This window comes from Tribolium madens, unplaced genomic scaffold (assembly GCF_015345945.1).
Source record: "Tribolium madens isolate multiple individuals breed KSU strain unplaced genomic scaffold, Tmad_KSU_1.1 Scaffold_96;HRSCAF=242;Tcas5.2_LG5, whole genome shotgun sequence".
Lineage (NCBI taxonomy): Eukaryota > Metazoa > Arthropoda > Insecta > Coleoptera > Tenebrionidae > Tribolium > Tribolium madens.
The window spans coordinates 14123366-14145384 of record NW_025401068.1 but is presented as its reverse complement, the minus strand read 5'-3'; the positions used below and the strand labels follow the sequence as shown (position 1 = coordinate 14145384).

At 33.9% G+C, this 22019-nt stretch overlaps 5 protein-coding genes across 7 annotated transcripts; 3 read left to right on the top strand and 2 right to left on the bottom strand.

Annotated features, from left to right (window-relative positions):
- The first annotated feature begins 9412 nt into the window (after nucleotides 1–9412).
- LOC123013321 (glia maturation factor beta) lies at nucleotides 9413–10511 on the top strand. 2 transcript variants are annotated; one of them, XM_044411770.1, is made up of 4 exons: nucleotides 9413–9485; nucleotides 9687–9766; nucleotides 9815–9911; nucleotides 9959–10511. In XM_044411770.1, the coding sequence occupies exons 2-4, from the start codon at nucleotides 9764–9766 to the stop codon at nucleotides 10279–10281; spliced, it is 423 nt and encodes a 140-aa protein (XP_044267705.1). In that variant the 5' UTR covers nucleotides 9413–9485; nucleotides 9687–9763; the 3' UTR covers nucleotides 10282–10511. The 2 variants fall into 2 exon arrangements, with proteins under 2 accessions (XP_044267705.1, XP_044267706.1); XM_044411771.1 differs by lacking the exon at nucleotides 9413–9485 and having other exon boundaries at nucleotides 9492–9766.
- LOC123013320 (protein cornichon) lies at nucleotides 10501–11927 on the bottom strand. 2 transcript variants are annotated; one of them, XM_044411769.1, is made up of 3 exons: nucleotides 11463–11915; nucleotides 11147–11403; nucleotides 10501–10848 (listed from the first exon to the last, which is right to left on the bottom strand). In XM_044411769.1, the coding sequence occupies exons 1-3, from the start codon at nucleotides 11610–11612 to the stop codon at nucleotides 10821–10823; spliced, it is 435 nt and encodes a 144-aa protein (XP_044267704.1). In that variant the 5' UTR covers nucleotides 11613–11915; the 3' UTR covers nucleotides 10501–10820. The 2 variants fall into 2 exon arrangements, with proteins under 2 accessions (XP_044267704.1, XP_044267703.1); XM_044411768.1 differs by having other exon boundaries at nucleotides 10501–11403; nucleotides 11463–11927.
- LOC123013319 (gamma-secretase subunit Aph-1) lies at nucleotides 11687–12999 on the top strand. The gene has a single exon (XM_044411767.1). It carries the CDS (start codon nucleotides 12097–12099, stop codon nucleotides 12817–12819), a length of 723 nt encoding a protein of 240 aa, XP_044267702.1. The 5' UTR covers nucleotides 11687–12096; the 3' UTR covers nucleotides 12820–12999.
- A 1624-nt stretch (nucleotides 13000–14623) lies between these two features.
- LOC123012413 (nuclear pore complex protein Nup214) lies at nucleotides 14624–20194 on the top strand. Its single transcript, XM_044410302.1, has 8 exons — nucleotides 14624–14773; nucleotides 14827–14968; nucleotides 15022–15342; nucleotides 15388–15778; nucleotides 15825–16740; nucleotides 16786–17106; nucleotides 17156–20067; nucleotides 20120–20194. Exons 1-8 carry the CDS (start codon nucleotides 14738–14740, stop codon nucleotides 20145–20147), a joined length of 5067 nt encoding a protein of 1688 aa, XP_044266237.1. The 5' UTR covers nucleotides 14624–14737; the 3' UTR covers nucleotides 20148–20194.
- On the bottom strand, nucleotides 20187–21738 carry LOC123012414 (ribosome biogenesis protein WDR12 homolog). Its single transcript, XM_044410303.1, has 3 exons — nucleotides 21500–21738; nucleotides 21155–21454; nucleotides 20187–21105 (listed from the first exon to the last, which is right to left on the bottom strand). Exons 1-3 carry the CDS (start codon nucleotides 21550–21552, stop codon nucleotides 20208–20210), a joined length of 1251 nt encoding a protein of 416 aa, XP_044266238.1. The 5' UTR covers nucleotides 21553–21738; the 3' UTR covers nucleotides 20187–20207.
- Nucleotides 21739–22019: the final 281 nt, after the last annotated feature.

Here is a 22019-nt window from a genome sequence, read left to right as displayed (position 1 = left end):
TATGGGGGTTTAAATTTTGCACTTTTGATTCTATTTATTTTATATGTTTTTTTTGCTGCAGAATCTGCATCCTGAGTTGTAACTATGTTTAACGTTATTTGTGGTTTTATTGGCAAAGTTTTTGTATCTTTATTGAATAATTCTGAAAAAACATTACCAACTAGATCATCGGTAATGTCAAAAAAATCTAATATTTTTTTTTAATTAATATCGATATCGATGATCAAAAACAAAATGATCCTTTTTCATTTAACCCTTAAACTGCTCCAAACGTATGTCTACGCCGAGTGGTTCGCTGCTCAAACCGTATATCTACGAAATTACTTTTAAAATGTTTTAAAAGCATATAATGACTTATTTTGAAATTATATTAGTTTCTTAATATAAAAAGACCATAAATCCATTGCTAATTCAAACTTTTTTTTCTTTGGTGTTGTTAACTGCTCTAAACGTATTTATACGCGGTAACTGGCGTTCTTAGAAACCCATGGAACGGATTCATTTTTTTCATAAAAGAATGTTCAAAAGTTGTGTTCTGCGATGTTCGCACGGAAAAATGAGTGATGACTTCTTACAAGCGAAATTATTTTAGTGCTTATACAATTTTTTAAGTTTGCTTTTTATTGTTACAGAACAAATGTCTTTTTTGCATCAACAATACAAAACAATTTTTTTTACTGATCAAGAGCTAAAGTAAATTTTTGCTAAAAACGGTGACAAAGTATTATTCTGTTCAAGAAATTGATAATTTTGATTATTATTACGCTTTATGAAAACAATTAGCAGTATTTAAAAACTTATGCGGAGTAATAAGGTTTCTGTACTCTTAAATATTGCACTGAATAAAACAAATTACCTTTACTCTAAATTTTACAAATACAGACCCGAAAATTTTTCTAAGAATTTGTGAATTTAGCAGTAAACTGCTCAAAACGTATTTCTACGCAATAAGATTTAACCGCTCTAACCGTATACAGGGTGCGCCAGAACTCGCGCCCCAGAGAAAAATGTCATATAAGGTAAGATACCAGGAGCATGGAAAAAATGTTAAAAAAATTTTATCTATAAAAATTTCGAAGTTATGAGGGTTTAAACTTTGCACTTTGATTCTATTTATTTCTGTTGGAAAAATAATTTTCCAAGTTTTTTTGATATAGGCTATTAAAAGAGGAAACAAGTAAGCTGTATCCTAAATTGTAACTGTGTTCAATGTTATTTGTAGATTTTATTGGCAAAATTTTTGTCCTTTTACTAAATAATTGTAAAAAAACATACAAAATCATCAGTATCCTTAAATAGATATAAAAAATGTCAAATGACAAAAAATAAATGTCAAAATTTTTTGACAGATAGAATTTTTTAAACATTTTTTTCATGTTCCTGGGACCTTACCTTACTTGAAAATTTTCTCTGGGGCGCGAGTTCTGGCGCACCCTGTATATACGCACCACCCAAAATATGTGCGCACACAGCACAAGGATTATAAAACTAATTTAGCAGTTTAAGGGTTAAAACGTCAGGTATCTCAGCGACAAATTGACGTAAAGAGAATATAAAAAAGTATATTCAAGCTGAGGAACAAAAACCAAAAAATTTTCTATTTTTTCTCGTGCTATTTATCTTAGGATTGATTGCCTGATAACAGTAGCACAAAAAAATTTGGCAAAAAATCTCAAAATTAGAAACTTTAAGAATCAATTTTTTTTTTGAATCTATGTAGGTATTCAGGGTTATTCATAAAACATTACTAGATCATCGGTAACAGTAAATAAATGTCAAAAAAATCTAATATTTTTTTAAAATTAATATCGATATCGATGATCAAATACAAAAAGATCCTTTTTCATTTAACGTCAGGTTTGTCAGCGACAAATTGACTTGAAGAGAATATAAAAAAGTATATTAAAGCTGTGGACCAAAAACCAAACAATTTTCTATTTTTTTCTCGTGCTATTTATCTTAAGATTGCCTGATAACAGTAGCACGCACAAAAAATGTTGGCAAAAAATCTCAAAATTAGAAACTTAAAGAATCAAAATGTTTTTTTTTTGAATCTATATAGATATACAGGGTTATTCATAAATATGAAGCAATATTTGTGTAATTAAATAACTTGTGTCCTATCTCTACTGATAAGAATTTTACAACCCTCGGAATGTGGGTATGGAAATTTGTTTTTTTTTTGTAATAACTTCGAAATTATTTGACCAAATATTATAAAATTTGGAATGAGTATGCCTACTTGCGAGAACATACCTTTTAAACTAGTAATTACAAAAACCGGATACATTTCTGGTTTTTTCATTTTTTTTGGCCCCTTAACATGGTCAAAAGAATAGAGTAATCAATTTTGAATATAAAACGCAGAACGCAAAAAGTCTTTCTATCAAGTAGCTGTACTAGTTGAGGACGTAAGTTTGTATGTCAGCTAGATGTCAAAAAATTATTTTATAAAAATTAAAATATTGATCTAAACAAATTGAATTACTGTATGAAACGTCTTAAAACACCCTAAAATGAAATGTAGTTCGAGTTCGATTCATACAAATCGTTCACCACGATTTGTTGATATTATTTTGACATTTCTTATTTACCTACCATTGTGACATTTTATCTTCCGCAGACACACGTTTTAAATTTCTAGGCTTGCTTGATAGATAAACTTTTTGATCGCCCTGTATCTCTTAAATGGACCGTTTTAAAGATATTTTAAAATGGTCCATTTTAGTGGTATAAAAGGTTATGCGTTTTTTAATCGAAATTGATTACTCTATTGACTTGGGCAATAAAAAATTGGTGTTAAGAGAGCAAAAAAATGGAAAAACACAGAAGATGTGACCTGCAATTGCTGAAACCAAAAATTGAGTACCTATATAGATGTATCCGGTTTTCGTAATTACTAACCTAAACTCGCAAGTAACTATTCCAAATTTTATAATATTTATGGTCAAATGGTTCCAAAGTTATTACAAAAAAAAAAATTTCATACCTACCCACATTTCGAGGGCTGATGTAAAATTCTTGTTAATAGAGATCGGACAAGTTATTATTTAAATTAACATAATTTAGAGATCATTTTTGAGGTTCAAATATTGCTTCATATTTATGAATAACCCTATAGATACGTCCATTTTTTGATGAGATTTAGCCTTATTTCACAAATCACCAAAAATAAAAAATACTTTTGTTCTCTTCATTTTTTGGAGCAGTGTATTTCATTGTGTTTAAATCTTACATCAGTGTCCTTGATCTGGTTATTAGTGACTAGGTAATTAGTTTACGTTTACATCATACCTATGAACATGTCTAAATGTGTCAACAGCTGACTTGGTTCAAGTAATTATTTTCCACGTACATGACGGCTCACACACACAGGTAAAACAGCCTGCATTCATTTCTGATCAAAGTAGGTGCTTGTGACTTTGAAGTAAAGTTGGCAAAATTGATTAATAATGTATAAATTTCTGTCTCTATGTTTTTTAATGTGGTCAACTTAATTTTCCAGTCACAGGCTACTTTGATCAGAAAATAAATCGCATGGCAGTAACACAGAGTAACATACCTTATTTTTATATTTCACAATAAATACCTACATACATCAGTTTAAACTTTAATTTTAAAATAATACAAAATACAAACGTACTACATACACTACCACTAAGAATAAACTGTTCAAATTCATTCTATATAAACATGCTTAATCAACCTATACATTATCTAGCTTTTTTATACCTATGCAATAACTTGGAAAACGAGTGGTTTTTTGAAATTTGTTGATGTATTTCTCAAAAGTCGTCTACGATTCTTGATTTTTTCTCTTACTAGTTACTAAATGAAAAAAATAATTTCAAATTTTATAAAAAGAAACAATATTTTTTCAACAGTGATCTTTTTTCATTTCGTCAGATTTTCGTATAGACACGTGTCTATAATAACGTAAGTGTTTCTGATTATGTCAACTCATCAACTTATTGCTAATTACCTAATGCACTTTTTTGTTACTATGTTAGATCAGCGTATCATGAACTTCTTGCTGTATATTACATTTCTAACACAAGAACATTAGGAATAACTAAACAGAAATCAGAAATTTCTATACATATGGTCATTCAAATAAAAATTTTATGGAAATTGTATTTCTACGCCAATGGGGAAACACACGGTTTCCAATGGCGTTAGCGGGCGTGTTACACTATTTTATCCCAGACACGCCTATTGAACCTTTATTCTTTAAGTTAAGTAAGTCATTATCATATCATTCAAATGCTAAACTGTGAAAAATTGTTTGTTTTGAAAAATAATTTCTCCAAGGAGCCCTCCGGAGAAATTTACGTTTACACTTTAGCCCTTAAACAGCTAAATTAATTTTATAATTCTTTGCTGTGTGCGCACATATTTTGGGTGGTGCGTATTATACACGGTGATTCTTTTAGAGCCTACATTAGAAACTTTTTAACTTCTAATGCAGATAATAATTTGAAACTTTGTACACAACCCAAGTCGACTAGTCTAAGTTCAATTAAATTATTTTCAAAATGGCTGAGCTTCCGGAACTACGAGAAATTGTCGCCAACTTTGAAATTTTAAATGGTACCCACTTAATTTTATTGCATTGTTGAATTCTCCTCTTTAAACTAAGTAAAATGTACCTAGTTGTTAGTACCGATCTGTCATAGTTTTTGACATATGTCAATTTTTTGGTCAAAATTTTCACTTGCAGGGGTTCATTCGAAACATCACAGCTCTTGAACCCTTTGCGATAAGTGAATATTTTTTTTTGCATTCGATAACCAAAGGTTCGAAAAGTTTTCTAGAATTTTCAAAATTGTCAACTGTCAAATTGCAAGGCTAGTATGATTTTTTGAACATGATCATTACCAAACAGCTATAACTCAGTTTTTTCAAATGAAATGACTCTATTTTCTCAACGGCAATCAAAAGTACATTAATTTGTAGAGGGACTTTTATCAACATGTCCTATACCTATCTCTTACAGTTTTTGAAATAATCACGAAAAACATGTTATAATTTTTATTTTTATAGTTAATCACATTGGCTTTGAAAAAATACAATAAAAATATACCATAATTAATACAGATGTTCGATATGTTTACCATTTTCAAACAGTCCAAAATTCGATGGTGAACTGATTTGAGTGGCTTCCATTATTTCATTTGGTTGAAGATTATTAAATGCCGTCTCAATCCTTGCCTCAATTCTTCGTAATTCCGAATGGGTGTTGTGTAGACTAAATCTTTAATACGTATTGATCATCTTCCAAAGCCTACGTGATTGACTATAAAAATAAAAAACAAAAACACGTTTTTCGTGATTATTTTAGAAACTGTAAGAGATGGGTATAGGACATGTTGATAAAAGTCCTTCTAGAAATCGATGTACTTTCGCTTGCCGTTGAGAAAATGGGGTCATTTTATTTGAAAAAACTGAGTTATAGCTGTTTGTTAAATATCATTTTCAAAAAATCATATAAGCTTTGCAATTTGACAGTTGACAATTTTGAAAATTTTAGGAAACTCTTCGGACGTTTGGTTATCGAATAAAAAAAAAATTATTGACTTATCGCAAACGGTTCAAGAGCTGTGATGTTTTTAATAAACCTCTGCAAATGAAAATTTTGAGCAAAAAATTGACATATGTCAAAAACTATGACAGATAAGTTCTAATAACTAGATACATTTTACTCAGTTTGGAGAGGAGAATTCAAAAATGCAATCAAAATAAGTGGTTACCATTTAAAATTTCAAAGTTGGCGCCAATTTCTCGTAGTTCCGGAAGTTCAGCCATTTTTAAAATAATTTAATTGAACTTAGACTAGTCGATTTGAGATGTGTACCAAATTTTAAATTTCTATCTGCATTAGAAGTTAAAAAGTTTCTAATATAGGCCCTAAAAGAATCACCTTGTATATACGTTTAGAGCGGTTAAATCTTATTGCGTATAAATACGTTTTGAGCAGTTTACTGCTAAATTCACAAATTCTTAGGGTCTGTATTTGTAAAATTTAGAGTAAAGATAATTTGTTTTATTCAGTGCAATATTTTAAAAGAACAGAAACCTTATTACTCCCCCATAAGTTTTTTAAATACTCCTAATTGTTTTCACAAAAAGTAATAATCAAAATTATCAATTTCTTGAACAGAATATTACTTTGTCACCGTTTTTAGCAAAAATTTACTTTAGCTCTTGAACAGTAAAAAATTTGTTTTGTATTGTTGATGCAAAAAGACATTTGTTCTGTAACAATAAACAGCAAACTATAAAAATTGTATAAGCAATAAAATAATTTCGCTTGTAAGAGGTCATTCAGTGCTAATATCGCAGAACACAACTTTTGAACATTTTTTTTATGAAAAAAATGAATCCGTCCCATGGGTTTCTAAGAACGCCAGTTACCGCGTATAAATACGTTTAGAGCAGTTAACAACACCAAAGAAAAAAAATTTGAATTAGCAATGGATTTATGGTCTTTTTATATTAAGAAACTAATATAATTTCAAAATAAGTCATTATATGCTTTTAAAACATTTTAAAAGTAATTTCGTAGATATTCGGTTCTCACTCGGCGTAGATACACGTTTATAGCAGTTTAAGGGTTAGTGAAAAATGAAGAGTTCAGATTTTTTATGAGTGAATTGGGATTAATAAAAACGTCAGACATCAACAGCAAACAATATTTTTTGGTTTTCACATGAATTAAGTATTTACATGTTGATTTGATTAATAGATACATGAGAATATATTGCTTGTGTTTAGTATACAATTTATTTGCTAATTTTCATTGCATACACCTATACAATAATCAGCATGCAACAGTAAAATATTGTGCCGGGTTTAGTTTCTAATAGGATAATGATTTGTGCGCCGCGCCAGTCAATTTACTGCATATTTGCTGGTGAACCCGCCAAGAGTCACGTTACTAAATACACAAACAAAAGGGGAAACATAAACCCCGCACTGTTAGCTTTTTTAAAATGACGTCGTAAACTTCAAATTGGTTTTAAAACAACAGCAAACCGGCCCCATTCAAACTCCTTTTGCTAATATACTTGTCGAAGAACACGCGACTGATCTTTTGACCTATGACAAATCCAACTCAAATGGGCTTTTGTGCATTGTAAACTACTACTTTTCTCAATGATCAAAACCATTTAGGTGAAAAAAAATTGCACATATTCATGTAATTCATGAATCAAATGTAAAAGAATTTTGCAGTTTTCTCGACACCAATCGATTTCTTATTTTCTTGGAACATTTTACATATGTATGCATAGAAACTATGATTCCTAGGTCAAAACGGTTTGTACAGGCTTATTGTCCAGTTAATCTTACATACAGTACTATTTTTTTTATAAGAATCAAAAATTTTTGATTTTTTGCTCATCCTTCTAGCCTTTACTACTTTATTACTCAATATCTCAAAAACTATGCATTGTAGAGTCAAACATTGTGTTCAGCGCGTAATTTTACCTCTAGAAAACCATATTTCAAGCGGTTTTACCTTCAAAAACTCGAAAAATTTGTAATTTTTTAAACATGACCAAATAACGTTTTATGTATTTTTTGAGTCTTTACCACCTATAGAACTGCAAAAAACGTTAAATGGATCAATTTTAAAGTTAATTTTTTTTTGGATATTTGTCGAGATTTTGGTTGATTTTTGGTACCCAGAGCGGTCTATTGCAAATAACTCCGGACTTATTAGAGATAWCCTCTTATATTTGGTACCGTTGTAAAGAAAATTTAATTTTTTATCATATACAAAAAAGATCAGCGCTCTACGATAAATAGTTATCGAGAAAATTTCTGATAAAGTCAAAAATATCAAATATATAAATACTTCAACTTCAAAACTATTATGCAGTTTTTTTGACGCCAATCGATTACCCGGAGCATTTTACATATATTTAGGTCAAAATATTGTATCATTGAGATACAGTTTTTTCGCAATTTACAAAATAAAAGAAAAAAACACCCCCCCCCCCCCTTAAAAACTAGTATTTTTGAATATGTTTCAGATTCAATTTAAACCTATCTTCTCCGATAGATTTTGATTACGAATTTCCAATTATTTTGCGCTATCTCCTTTAGTATCGCCGTAATCGGCGTTAAAAAATTCATTTTTTGCGAGATATTGACTTGGCTTTAGCGTCAATCGATAGATTTTTTACGCTGATTACGATAGTGTTAAGCTTTTTGCTCAAAGTCTAATAGTTTGGCCGTAATCGTTGTTCAAAAAGTGAAAATTTTCAAAAATGTGTAACTATAAGACTTTGAGCAAAAAGCTAAAAACCATTAAAATTGGCTTGAAATCATCTATCTAAAGGCGCAAACCGGAAGTTGTTACTTATGGTTCCGGGTACAGAGCCATTTTTAGTTTTTTTCATAAAAAATTAATATCCCAAGAACCATGAGTTGTGGTATGGTGAGGTAAATTGACTATTTTTACTATTCAAAAACTCAAAAAATTCGTAACTTTTGAAATTTATCCCAATAAAGTTTTATGCATTTTTTTGAGTCTTTAAAAAAGTCAAAAATATACAAAATATTCATTCCACTATGTGTATGTATGTATAACTTCTAAACGATCAAGAATTTTCTCGACGCTAATCGATTTCTCGGAATAAAGTTTGAGGTACAGTTTTGCCGCAATATACTAAATAAAATATACAACATGAAAAAAGGAAAAAGTTATAAATCTTTTGAAGTTATGACAAATAATTGTATACAAAATTCGAATGTTAAATTTTATTGTTTCTAAAATATAATTTTATTACCTCTACAATATAATTCTTTCCAAATTTTTTTATAGGGGGAGGGGGCTAACCCCCAAAGCCGCCTCCTCGTTGCGCCACTGATTATTTTAAAAAAATAATTCAGGTTTATGACAATAGTTATTTTTAATAAAAGTGTGAATCAAAACTGCAGAATGTTTCCGAGTTTTAAAGGTGTTTCGTTAAGGATTTTCAATTAAAATATAATAATAATTTTGTTTTTATTTATTTGAATGCTAACAAAAATTAATAAACTGCTCCACAAAAGTTAAGGTAGTGTGTAATAATTACAATAACTAATTTTAATTAGTATTAATTATTAACTTTTAATTAGTAGGTATTAATTATATATATTAACTATTAATTTATTAATAGATTATTAAAAAAGAAATCAACAATTAATTAAAAGTGAGATAAAGGCAGATATCTTTTTACTTTTTTGTTTTTGCTGAATTCCACAATGCTTTGAAGAATAAAATTTGTTTTTTGTAAAAATAGTGCGACTTTTGTGGAGCAGTATATTTAATATTATAGAGTAGACAACCAGTAAAACACTAATATTTGACATTTAGTGACACTACTGACAGTCATGCGTCAACGTGAAATGTCAAACAGATATGTCAAATAAGTTTTGATAAAAACAAGAAAACGTTATATTTTCACTGACTGTATTTATTGTTATTTAATTTAGTGGTAAGAAATATAATTAAAAGTAGTAATTCTAGAATATTTTGTTAAAAAAGAGATATGATAAACCGAGAAACCTTGTGAACAATAAATTTTAAGTGTTGCTGTGGTCTAAAACCGGAAATTCTATGTTTTATCGGCTTTACCTGTCAAATATCCATTTAATTTTGGCCCATTAGTGTGTTTGTTTTACAAGTGTTTTTCTAGTTGTGGCCTAGTATCAAAGGAAATCAAAAGTTCACTCAAACTCAGGTTAATGTAGTCTTGAGTCAAACAAATTAAGAATGGTAATTATCGAAATAGTTACTTAGTTTTTTACCTAGTTTGAATTACAGTCAGGAAACGTGAATATATGTGCCGTCACTGACGATGTGAAACAAGCTCTTAAGGATTTTCGCTTTAGAAAAGCTCAAGACACTGCCGCTTTAATTTGTAAGTTTCGTCAGTAGCAACGTTAATTTCTCATCGATTTGTTGTAGTGAAAGTTGATCGTGAAAAACAACAAATAATAATTGACGAGAAACTGGAAAATATTACAATCGAAGAACTTCAAGAGAGCTTACAAAGTCACCAACCCCGATATGTGATTCTATCATACCGTCAAGAACACAAGGATGGACGGGTTTCTTACCCATTGTGTTTCATCTATTTTACACCACGTGATAGCCACGCTGAGTTGCAAATAATGTATGCAGGATCAAAAATTGCCCTGCAACGTGAAGCAGACCTTGCCAGAGCTTTTGAAATTAGAGAACTGGAGGATTTGACAGAGGAATGGTTATTGGAAAAGCTAGGGAATTAAATGTTTCAAGTCCAGTGTTCGATTTTAGTTAGAAATATTCTTTAAGCAATAAGGATTTGAGTTTATTTCATCATATTTAGTATTTGGGACTCTTCTTTGAAACGACATTCCAAAAAACACCAAAAAGTAATTACTGTGTTAGAAAGTCTATATTGTGTTAAATTCTGAATGTTGAATTTTGTATTGGGAGTTTATACTTTTGTAACAAAATAAACAAAGTCGCTGATAAATTTTTATTTACACAATACCTTGAAATAATATAAAGTACTAGTAATGTATGTAATTATGATGTAAATCTTTTCTGATAAGTATGTTTAACAAGTGATCAATGTGTATATTTCTCAGAAAAGACTGAACAGGATCGTGTACAAACAATCTAAATAAATCACAATAACTGCCCTAGTATTAAAGGAAGTCAGTTCTTTCCATTATGCTTAATATTACGTTACTCAATTACTAAAACATAATAATAAGAACCGAAATCCTTTTTAATCCCACCCTCAATTATTTCTTCTCAATTCTTTGGAAGTTGCAAGTACTCACGCCGAGATTAAACAGTAAATCATTCTGCAACAAACAGATAGTTAAGGATTTCGGTTCTGATTTAAAAATAATAAAGTCAATTTAAAATTTAGCACAAGATCACACCACTTCTATATAAACACAGCCATATGAACAGTTCGTTAATTCTTATCTTATTATTGCCAACTTGTCATAAAGAGTAATATTCGTGTTTATATAGTTTATTGAGAGCATTTTACATTAGATAAATTTAATATTCTTATGACCAGAAATTGTCAAATAACAGTACAAAAACGACAACTATCATGTGTGATCATGAGCGTTCTCTAACGCTATTACATACCCATAGAGGTAATAAAAGAAGGATAACAAGTAAAACGCGAGTTTAATCCACCCTTCCCTCTGACATCTGGTCAGGACATCAGCATTCATAATACTAGTGGGGTCGTAAATCCCCAAACCTGACATCACAGGCCTCGTCCTGTATCTATTTATGTGATAAATGATCAGTGGGATGTTGAGAAGCAGTGAAAACCATTCTCCAGCGGCAACAAAAAGGATGTTAAAGAAAATGTGAAGGAGGTACTCGGGCACCACTAGCTGTGAAAATAGAGTCAGAGTGCAACAACTTCATTAATTATGCATAAATCTTTACTTACTGGATTTAAGCTATTGCACTGGTCAATGGGGTTCTTGTAATCAGTTTTTAATTCATCAAATGCAATCACATGAAACAGGGAGAAAAATATAAGGAAAGCGTCGACGATTAGTGCAATGATATACGAAAATGCAGGAAAATTGAACGCCATTTTTGTATTTACCCAAATTTACACTTTGGGAGCGTCTTGATAATTGTGTTTGACTTAGATTAGTTACTTAAACACGAGACATTAAATTCAGCGGCACTCCCGTCTTTCTTATATTAAAAAACAGCTCAAGAACGGAAAATTGGCTATTTTTTAATTTTTAGGTTACCGTTATCGATGTTTGACAGATGACATGACAGCTGTCAGAAAATTGTTCAACAAGGATTTTTTATATTTTGTAACGAGATTAAATTCAGTGGCACACTCGTGTTTTTTATTATTAGAAAACAGTTAAAGGACGGAAAATTGTCTAATTTTTAATTTCAAAATTACCGTTATTAACATTTGACAGATGACATGACAAGTGACAGCTGTCAGAAAATCGTTCAAGCATTTTCTTATTTTGTAGTGAAAACAACATTTTTTTCAGTAAAGTGAATGTGAGACGAATTATTAACTATTTGGCGTTGTTTTCTAGTAGATAGAAATGACGTTGGTTGAATTTTTCGGGTGCACCTTCTTGGCCTTTGGGCCCCCGTTTGCAATGTTCGTGTTCACAATTGCTCACGACCCTGTGCGAATAATAATCCTGATAGCGGCAGCGTTCTTCTGGCTGGTATCCCTTCTGTTGTCATCGCTGTGGTGGTACATTGTGGTCCCCCTAAGAAAAGACTTGGCTTTTGGGGTGGTGTTTTCAGTGGTCTTCCAGGAAACCTTCCGCTACATTATCTACAAAATCTTAAGAAAAGCCGAAAATGGTCTTAAGAAAATCACAGACGACAGCACTCAACTAATTGAAAACAAGCATATTTTGGCCTATGTGAGTGGACTAGGTTTTGGGATTATCAGTGGTGCCTTTTCACTGGTTAATATTCTTGCTGATGCGGTGGGACCTGGAACCATGGGGTTAAAGAGCGGAAATGAGATGTTTTTCCTCACAAGTGCGGCAACTGGACTTTGTTTTATATTGTTGCACACTTTCTGGGGAGTGATTTTTTTCAATGCTTTAGATAATAATAACAAACTTCATGTGGCAGGAGTAATTGTTTCGCATCTTTTGTCCTCCTGTGTCACGTTGCTTAACTCTAAAATCGGGCCAGCAGGCACCTTAATCCCATTGTATATTAATTTAGTCCTCATGGGGTTGGAAGCATATAAAGTTGCAGGGGGTTCATATGCCTCATTTAAAAGTTGTATTACATTTAAGTAACTTATTTAATAAATGTGTGTCAGTTAGGATCACTATTTCTGTTTTAGCTGACTCAGAAATCATACATTTTTACTGAAAATTAGTTTTATTTAATGTACTCATGTTTTGACTGATAACGTTTCTATTTATTTATGTAGATATTTTTCTAACAAGTGTAATAAAATGTTATAAAGCTGCATATGTCTTGGTTTTATTTTATGATCTCTACACGTTATGACGATTTGAAGTTTTATTAGTTTTTATTACAAAAAAACACAGTTAAAAAAGATGATTAAAGCTGTACAGTTGGAGACAAAATTCTTTGGTCGTCAATGTCACTTGAGTGACATTAAATTGTAAAACATGCTTTAGGACTGTTAACTTTATTTTTAGTTACTGTCAATCATAGTTGACAAGTTGTATGTACAGTGGCGGTCATTGAAAAGTAATACACGGGATTTTGACACATCCTCTCAAAATTTAAAAAAATGCATAATATAATTTTTTTGTCGTGATTGTCAGTGTCACTGAAAACGTCACTTTTGACAAATTAGTGGTGGACGCCGTCAGAAAAATTTAAAAATTGTCGAATGTACAGAAATCTATTATTATTACAAGATTAAGGGACAATGTCCCTATACGAGTCATCGCAGAAGAAATAAATGTGAACAAAATGACTGTCCTTAAAGCAAAGAAGAAGATTCAAGTGACATTTTAAACTTGACAGTGATTGTCAATTTCAAGGGAAAATTTACAACGCCAAAAGTTTTTTATTTGTCAAGTGTATTACTTTTCAATGGTCGCGACTGTACAGTTGGAGACAAAATACTTTGGTCGTCAATGTCACTTGAATGACATTATAGTTCTTCTAGAAATAAGTGAGAACAGAGTCAATTGCTTTATTGCACCCTAAGAGCTGGGTATTAATTATTATCATAGCCATAAACTGTTAAAAACCCGTTGCAGCAGGTCAAAATGTGGCGTTTTCTTGCAAGCAGAGGCGGACTCAGGAAATTGTTCGAGTCGAGAAAACTAATATTTAAAAAAAATACGCTACAACCAATAAAAGAAAACATTTTTATTAAAAGCTGCACAGAAAAAGAAACTGTAGCATTTAAAATTAGCTATTGAATAGTTTAGTTTTCATACATAAAGCTTTTCATAAAGTGAATACGGCCCTGGAAACCAGCCCAACTGGCTAAGTTCGTAGATATTTTTATTGAGGGTTAAAACCACCGGTAGCCGTCTGTGGGTTTACCTAAGATAATTACACCCATAAAGCAATTGACTCTGTTTTCACTTATTTCTAGAAGAACTATAAATTGTAAAGCATGCTTTAGGACTGTTAACCTTATTTTTAGGTACTGTCAATCATAGATGGCAAGTTGTACATATTTTTGATAGAAAGATATAATAGCTGTCATTAATTTGAAATTGTCATTCATTAAAGCTTGAATTACATTAAAGTGTCAGAAAAGTGACGACCAAAGTATTTTGTCTCCAACTGTACATATTTTTGATAGAAAAATAAAATAGCTGCCATTAATTTTAAATTGTTATTCATTTTAACGTTAAAGCTTGAATTACATTAAAGTGTCAGAAAGGTGACAACCAAAGTATTTTGTCTCCAACTGTATGTTTAAATATTGCTTTAAATTTATTAGAAACAAAATACGGAAGTAAACTAATATGATTAAGAGCAGAAAAAAATTCTCTTTTATTTTTAATTGTGAATACGTCTTACGTGTTAACGGCTTGCGTCCTGTGTGAATTGAGCTTTAGAAGATTTGACAAGTGATTGCTGTCAAAACTACGACTTTGACAGACTTTTCCAAAGCGGTTATGTTTGTCCGGTATGTTTGATTTACGAATTCTGGAATTTTAATTTGTTAGAGAAGTGTAGCAGTGGTAATAAAATTTACATTGATTAATTTTCGCAATGTTAAAAACCGCCCCAGATCCGATAGATGTCCAGGTATTTACTTTTAGTCCAGCATGGGTAAAATAATCTTATTTCAATAAATACAGGATCTTCAGTTTAAATTACGTTGTCGTTTGAAAGTGTTTAATAATGCAGAGGGTGCAAATACCTCGAAATATTGTAATCTGGTTACATGTGCCAGCAGATTTGGGCTAATCTTCGTTGGTAGCAACACTTCGAACGTCCAAAGTATAGTTTGTCTCTTTAAAAATGATCAATTGTACCAACTATTAATTTTCCAGTAATTCAGTTAAAAAGCATAGAAGAGTGTAGTACTTCAGGTGGTGGAGATAAAACCGACTACCCTAGAAGAAATCTGCCACTACCATCGCCCCCTACGCATGTATCAGTCAATTGCGAACACACAGTATTGGGTATTGTTATTGAAAAAAATAATTGTCCTTGTGCTTTATTCTACGATGTTAAATCATTTTGGCAAAGAGATATTAAACAAATTGGGGAAATCCGTCTATCAGCAACACCTTCAGTTTTTGTCACTGAAGTGAATTGGAATCCGGCTTTAGGACCGGTATTTACAGCCTGTAAAAGTGACGGGACTCTAGGTACATGTAACATTCACTGAAACATTTACTCAATAATTATTTCAGGAATTTATGAAATCAAAAACAGTGGAATTGACATAAATGAACTACCAGCTGCAGCGGGTGCTACCAGCTTTTGTTGGAGCCCCAAAGGCAAGCAAATAGCTGTGGGTTCCCGCGATGGCAAAATCACCCAATACAAACCCGACTTAAAAGCCGTCAAAGTCATAAATGCGCCACCTTTTAAAGAGCCCCATTCACTTCAATCCTTACAATGGGTCTCCAATTATCAATTTATCGGCGTTTTTCAACCCCTTAACCCCAGCAATTCTGCAACTTTTATCGTGGTTGATGCGCCTAAAACCGGAGACCCCACTTATATCAACTATGATGATATTTGCTACAGTAATGGGAACGCAAGACCTGTGCAATTTTACACCATTTTGATTCACCAATGGTATTTAACAATATTAATGTGGATTTGCACCAAAAAACATTTTTAGGAATATTTTAATGGCCGCGTCCTCAAATAGTATGGAAGTAGGGATATTGGGGAATTCTGGGGACTTTTGGAAGCAATGGATTATGGGCGATGCAGCAAGGGCTGAACTTCCTCTCAGTGCAAATCATCAAGAGACTTTACCAGTGGGTTGTGGACTTGATATTGGGAACAGTCAACCCTTACCATGGGGCGAGACGACTTTACCACCAGTACCATTTTTATTACTATTGTCCCATCATGGAACGTTGTGTGTTTTTAATGTAATCAATTTGAAAGAGGGAATTCCAAGCATATGTACTCCACCTGATCCAATACCTGACACTTCAGGTTTAGAAAATTTTCTTATTGGTGGTACCGAACCTGAGACAAAACCATTAGAACCAATCAAAAGTGTAGAACAACCAAAACCGGCCCCTGTTGTGGTTAGTACCCCTAGTACTACTTCACTTTTCAAAGCTCATACAAGTCAAGCAACTCCGCCTCAACCTCAGATAAACCTCTTTGGAGGTCAAGCTACTCTAACACCGGTTGCAAAAGGGACAAAAACTACCCCCCAATTAGCGAATTCGTCACCTTACCAATCCTTGTTCCCTTCTCAACCAAATACAGAAACTATACACGTGGTAGCAAAAACAGTCACTCCTCCTACTAGCACTTCCAAGAGCCTTGAAAAACCCGAAGAGACGATAAATCTGGACTTGAAAGCGGAGGAAGAAGCTGAAAATATCTTCGCACAAATGGTTCGTGAAGAATGCATTTTTCTAGAATCGGAACTCAAGGCTATTCTTCACCAAGGCCGGTCATTGAAAATAAATTTAGGGACCGATGATGATAAAACTAAACTCGTCATGAGTACTAAATCTTTAGAGGAGTTTTTCAACGAACTTGTCGACATTTGTACTACTCAAAAATCTGAGGTACGGGTGTTTATAGTTGTTAAACGTGTTAAATTGCGTTTTTAGGTTCATATCTTGAAGCAGAATCTTCTTCAATCTTGGGCTTGGTATGAGGAAGTGAAATCGCGCCATTTGGCGTCTCAGGACGAATCTTTGTTGGTATTGACGAGAGCTCAACCTCTCGATTCTGCGTCTGAGAAACAGCTATCAGATATACGACATGCGAATTATTATTTGGAATCTCAAATAACACAGGCACATTCCGCCTTAGATGAACAATGGGAGAATTTCCAAGATTATTGCAAGAAGAAACATAAAATACAAATTCCGACGATGGAGATGATTTTTCAAACTATGGTGAAACAAAACGCAATTTTGCGAAAACAAGTGAGGGGGATAATTAGCTTGTGGGTTTTGTTAATTATTTTGCTTTTAGAGTTATATTTTGAAAGATATAGCCAGTAGAATTAAAAACAAGTCGCGTTCGGCTGTTGGCACTTCTCTTCTCGTTTCTCTCGATGATATTAAAGACTTACCAGAGGAATTAAAACGTTTGAGGATGGATCCTGAGGACATTAGCCAACTTCAGTATGAACACGTCATGAATCGAACAAAAAATTTCACAAAAAAGAAAGCCCAAACTTTGCGGTCTTTTCTTCAAAAAAGAGAATATCCTCATATTTCAGTGGTGAAGCCTCAATTGGCGAGTTCAGTAATCCAAACTCCACCAAAACAACTTACTCGACCTGAAAAAACTTCAGTTACACCCCGGGTTCTCGATTTTGCTCAGTCAACTCCCAAACCAACTGTACTCAAGGTTGAGTCTTCCTCAACTCCAATGGAAAGTTTACAAAATTTCGCTCTCAAGACTTTTACGCCCTTGACTAAAAACTTGATTGCTGGGTCGCCAAACTCGGCTTTTGTATCGACAAGTACTGCGTCGGCAAACACTTACAAGCCAACTTTCATGGCTGCAACTACAACAGTAACAGCGTCTTTAATTAAAACAAGTCCGAGTTTTGTGGCAGCGACTGGTACTGCAACCACACAAGTGCCTAAATCGTTTGTGAATTTGTCCACCCAACCAGTTACAAGTGGTACAAACCTATTTGCTAAATCTTTGCCTAAAACGACATTTTCGTTTAATTTACAAACTACAAGTACTGCAACACCAATAATTACAAGTAGTGTTGCGAGTACTAAATCCAGTACTTCTGTTTCTAGTTTCAATCTATCCACACCCACAAGTACTACAGCGAATAACTCAATTTTTGCGAAAAGTTCTACTCCGTCATTTGGTACTACTAGTACACCAACTTCCGCTCAGTTCACTCCGAGTATTTTTGGTACAACAACTCAAAAGGTGAGCGAAGCTGCGGTTTCAAAAACCTTTACCTTTTCTACAAAGCCAATAGGTGCTTCTGCATCAAGTACTCCAAGTCTTGTGGTTTCTGCTGTTTCTCCCATTGCCACCAGTACCCAACGCTCGATTTTCCCTACAACTTCTACAACTAGTCCTAAAACTACACAAGTTGTCTCGAGTCCTGTTTCAATCCAACCGATTTTTGGTACTCAAAGTTCAACTAGTACTACTAGTAGTATTTCAACTCCGTTTTCTGTTAGTACCACTAGTAGTATTCCATCAACTCAGTCCTCACCGTTTTCATTGGGAGCACTCAAATCATCTATTTTTCCTTCGCCGGCTGTTCCTGTCGTAACAACATCACCGAAGGTCACAACACCTACTGGTACCACAATTTCTGTTGTTACTACAACTACTGTTACCACAACTTCAACGAGTATTTTCTCAACGCCAGCAACAACTCAATCAATTTTTGATTCTGTTGTTAGTAGTGCTACTCAACCCCCAACCATATCTTCAGCTCCAACAACAACAAGCTTTATTGCTGGTACCCTCCCAAGTAAACCACTTTTTGGTGGTACCGAAGTTAACGTCCCGAAACCGTCAATTTTTAGCACAACTGCATCAAGTGTTTTTGGGGCTGTTTCAACCACTGATTCGAACGTTTCGAAACCATCTATCTTCGGTGCTCTTACATCAACCTCTACTGTGGCTTCTGTTTTTGGTACTGTTGCAAGTACTGATACAAAACCGTCAATTTTTGGTAATGTTTCGTCAAGTACTTCACCATCAACTGTTTTTGGATCAACTCCCACCACTCAATTATCCATTTTTGGTGGTACCCCGTCATCTACCACATCAGGATTTGGGGCTGCACCTGCGACTCAAGCGTCAATTTTTGGTTCTTCTACCACCCCAGTTTTTGGGGCGCCTAGTGCTACTACTCAGTCGACTTTTGCCAGTCCCACGACGACTACTCAATCGCAAGGTTTCGGGCTTTTTGGGGACGCCACCCAAAAGTCTTCTTTATTTAGTACCAAGCCGAGTTCGACTCAACCGTCAATATTCGGAGGTACTCAGGCGCCAATATTTGGCGGTACCACAACTCCTCCAACTTTCGGTCAAAATACGAGTACTTTTGGTCAAGGTTCTGTATTCGGTTCGTCGGGTGGTACCTTCAGCAATCCGAGCGTTTTCGGGGGTTCACCGTCAACTTTCGGACAAGCCAGTGGTTCCGTCTTCGGAAATGCACCAACTACGAGCTCTGGGAGCATTTTTGGGGCAACAACTACCACCGGGGGTACTTTCGGTGCTTTCGGAGCACCTGCGTCTACTACACCTTCACTTTTTGGTTCGCCAAGTGTCTTCGCTCCTGCAACTACTCAATCTGGTACTTTTGGTACTAGTACTAGTTCCGGAAGCTTCGGTTTCGGAAGTCTCAACGTTTCAACGACTGAAAGTTCGGGTTTTGGCCCACCTGCTAACCCATTCGGGACCGCTGCAGTGTCTTCAAGTGCCCCAGTTTTCGGGTCCAGTAGTGGATCGCTTTTCAGTAACACATCCCAAAGCTTTGGTGCCGGTTTCGGGAATCAGTCTTTTGGGGGGCAACAGTCGTCTTTCTTCGGTGGGAGTACCTTCGGGCAGCAACCTTCGGGGCCCTTCAGTAGTGGAAGTGGAACTGTGGGACAAACCGGGTTTGGGGCAGGTCAGAGCTTCCAAAAACCTGGATTTGGGGCAGCTCCTGTTTTCGGAGGGTCTCCCAGCTTCGGAAGTGCGCCTAGTTTTGGAGGAGCACCAGCGTTTGGAAGTCCACCGGCTTTTGGGACTACTCCTAAGGTGTTTGGGTCATCAAGTCCCGGATTTGGGGCCGCTGCTAGTACCCAAAATACAGCTTTTGGTAATTTAGCCAATCAACCAACTGTGGGTTTTGGGAATTTAGCCCAGCAAGCTGCCAATGCGCCAACGCAGAATGCACCATTCTCTGGGTACGATTTTTAAGTTTTTTTTTTTTTAAATAGTTATTAATTTTTTTTGCAGGAGCTCCTCATTCTCCAGTTGGCGTTAATTCAATTTAAATTTTGCAAGTTAAACCAATATAATTTTTTTAATTAACTTTATTTTTTACTTAAAACACATATTTATTTCTAAAAATGTGTACACTATTGTCACACCCCCCAGAGACAAGATACTTGTTATTGGACCAATCTACGGCCAAAACTTGCCCTTGATGCCCCTCTAGATTATAAAGTGGGGCTTTAGGACTTCTAGAATCCCACAATTTGACCCCAGAATCGTACCCTCCTGACATAAAAAGATGCTCATCATATTTCGACCATTCAACTGAACTAACCCATAGAATATGTGAAGTGAAAGTGGTCTTAACAACTGAACCCTCTGACGATCTTGGATCATACAATCGAATATGTCGATCTGCTGAACATGCTAATAAAGTGTTGGATAAGGGAGACCAAGAGGAATCCAAAAACGCCTTCTGGCCAACTATTTCATTCTTAATACCACACAACTCGGCATCCCAAAATTTAATGGTATGGTCCATTGAAACAGTGCAAATCACGTGGTTGTCAATCCAAGAAGTTGAAGTTATGGTTTCTTTGTGGCCTTTTAATGTGTGAATTGGAGTCCTGGTAATGAGGTTTTTGTCTCCTCTTACTTTTTTGTGTGCAGGCTCGTCGTCGCTTTCAAACGATGATGTCCAAATTTTGAGGTTCGTGTCCCACCCTCCTGTTGCGATTTTCAGGGAGTTGGGGCTCACCCCCACACTGTCTATCCCTTTTTCATGGCCTTTTAATGCAACTAGGGGTTTTATACTGTCTGTTCCTGGTTCCCATTGCCACAGTAGTCCTGTAAGGTCATGGGAAACACTTATGAAACCTTGTGAGGAATCGTTTTCATTTAACCATGCCACTTTTTTTACAATATTTGTATGTTCTTTTTGGGATGTAACTAATTTTCCATGTGTTGTCCAGATGTTTACAGAATAGTCATAACAGCCGGTTAAAATCCTAGAAAACATTATTATTTACACAGCCTTTATTTGAATAAATTTAATGCCATTTATCCACACAATGTAAGCCTGAAACCCAGTCATCGTGTAAAAGTGAATCTTGGGGTTCCGGAGCTGGAGTCCTCTCAATATACTCAACATCAACAGCTAATTCAGTTGAAATGTTGTGCTCCTTTAAATGTTCTACAAGGGGGACCCTTAATAGTTCACCCAGGACCAAAAAATCAAATTCTTTGGGCTTCAGAAAATCAGATTTGTTTTCTTTTATTAACTGGTTGACCAATTCATTTAATGAATTGTGTTCAATAGAACCTGGTACGGCCAGGGGCACATCTGGGACCGCAAAACTAAAATACCACAATGAATTATGTTATTTTTCAAAATTCACATACCTTTCTTGTTTTGTTACCAGTCGAATTTGTAGTTGCGACTCGCTTGAATCCATGATAAAGTGCTACTTATTCACTCAAGTTATAAGTGGTGACAATAATATTACAAAATTTTTAATTACTTTCTAAGTTTTTGATTGATACATGCTCAAAAATGTTCTTCTAATTTAAGGTTATGTCTATATAAATTCCTACTATACCGGCATTACTTGTCAGTTAATTCCATTTTTTTTTTCTTTCACCTGATCACTGATTAATAAAGTGGGTGAAGGTATGAAATTAATTAATAATGAAATTAGAAAAAAACTACAATTTTTTTGATTAATATTCATGTTTTATCATTTTTTTAAATTTATACTACAGATTAATAAAAACCAGATGTTAGATGCTAACTTCACGCTATAGGGCTTCGTGACTTTCAGTAAATATTTTTGTCTAAAACAATAAAATTTTTTGAAAATATGTATCAGTGTCGTTATTTAACCCATTTCTAATGCGTTTTTTTTATGAAAATATTTTATAA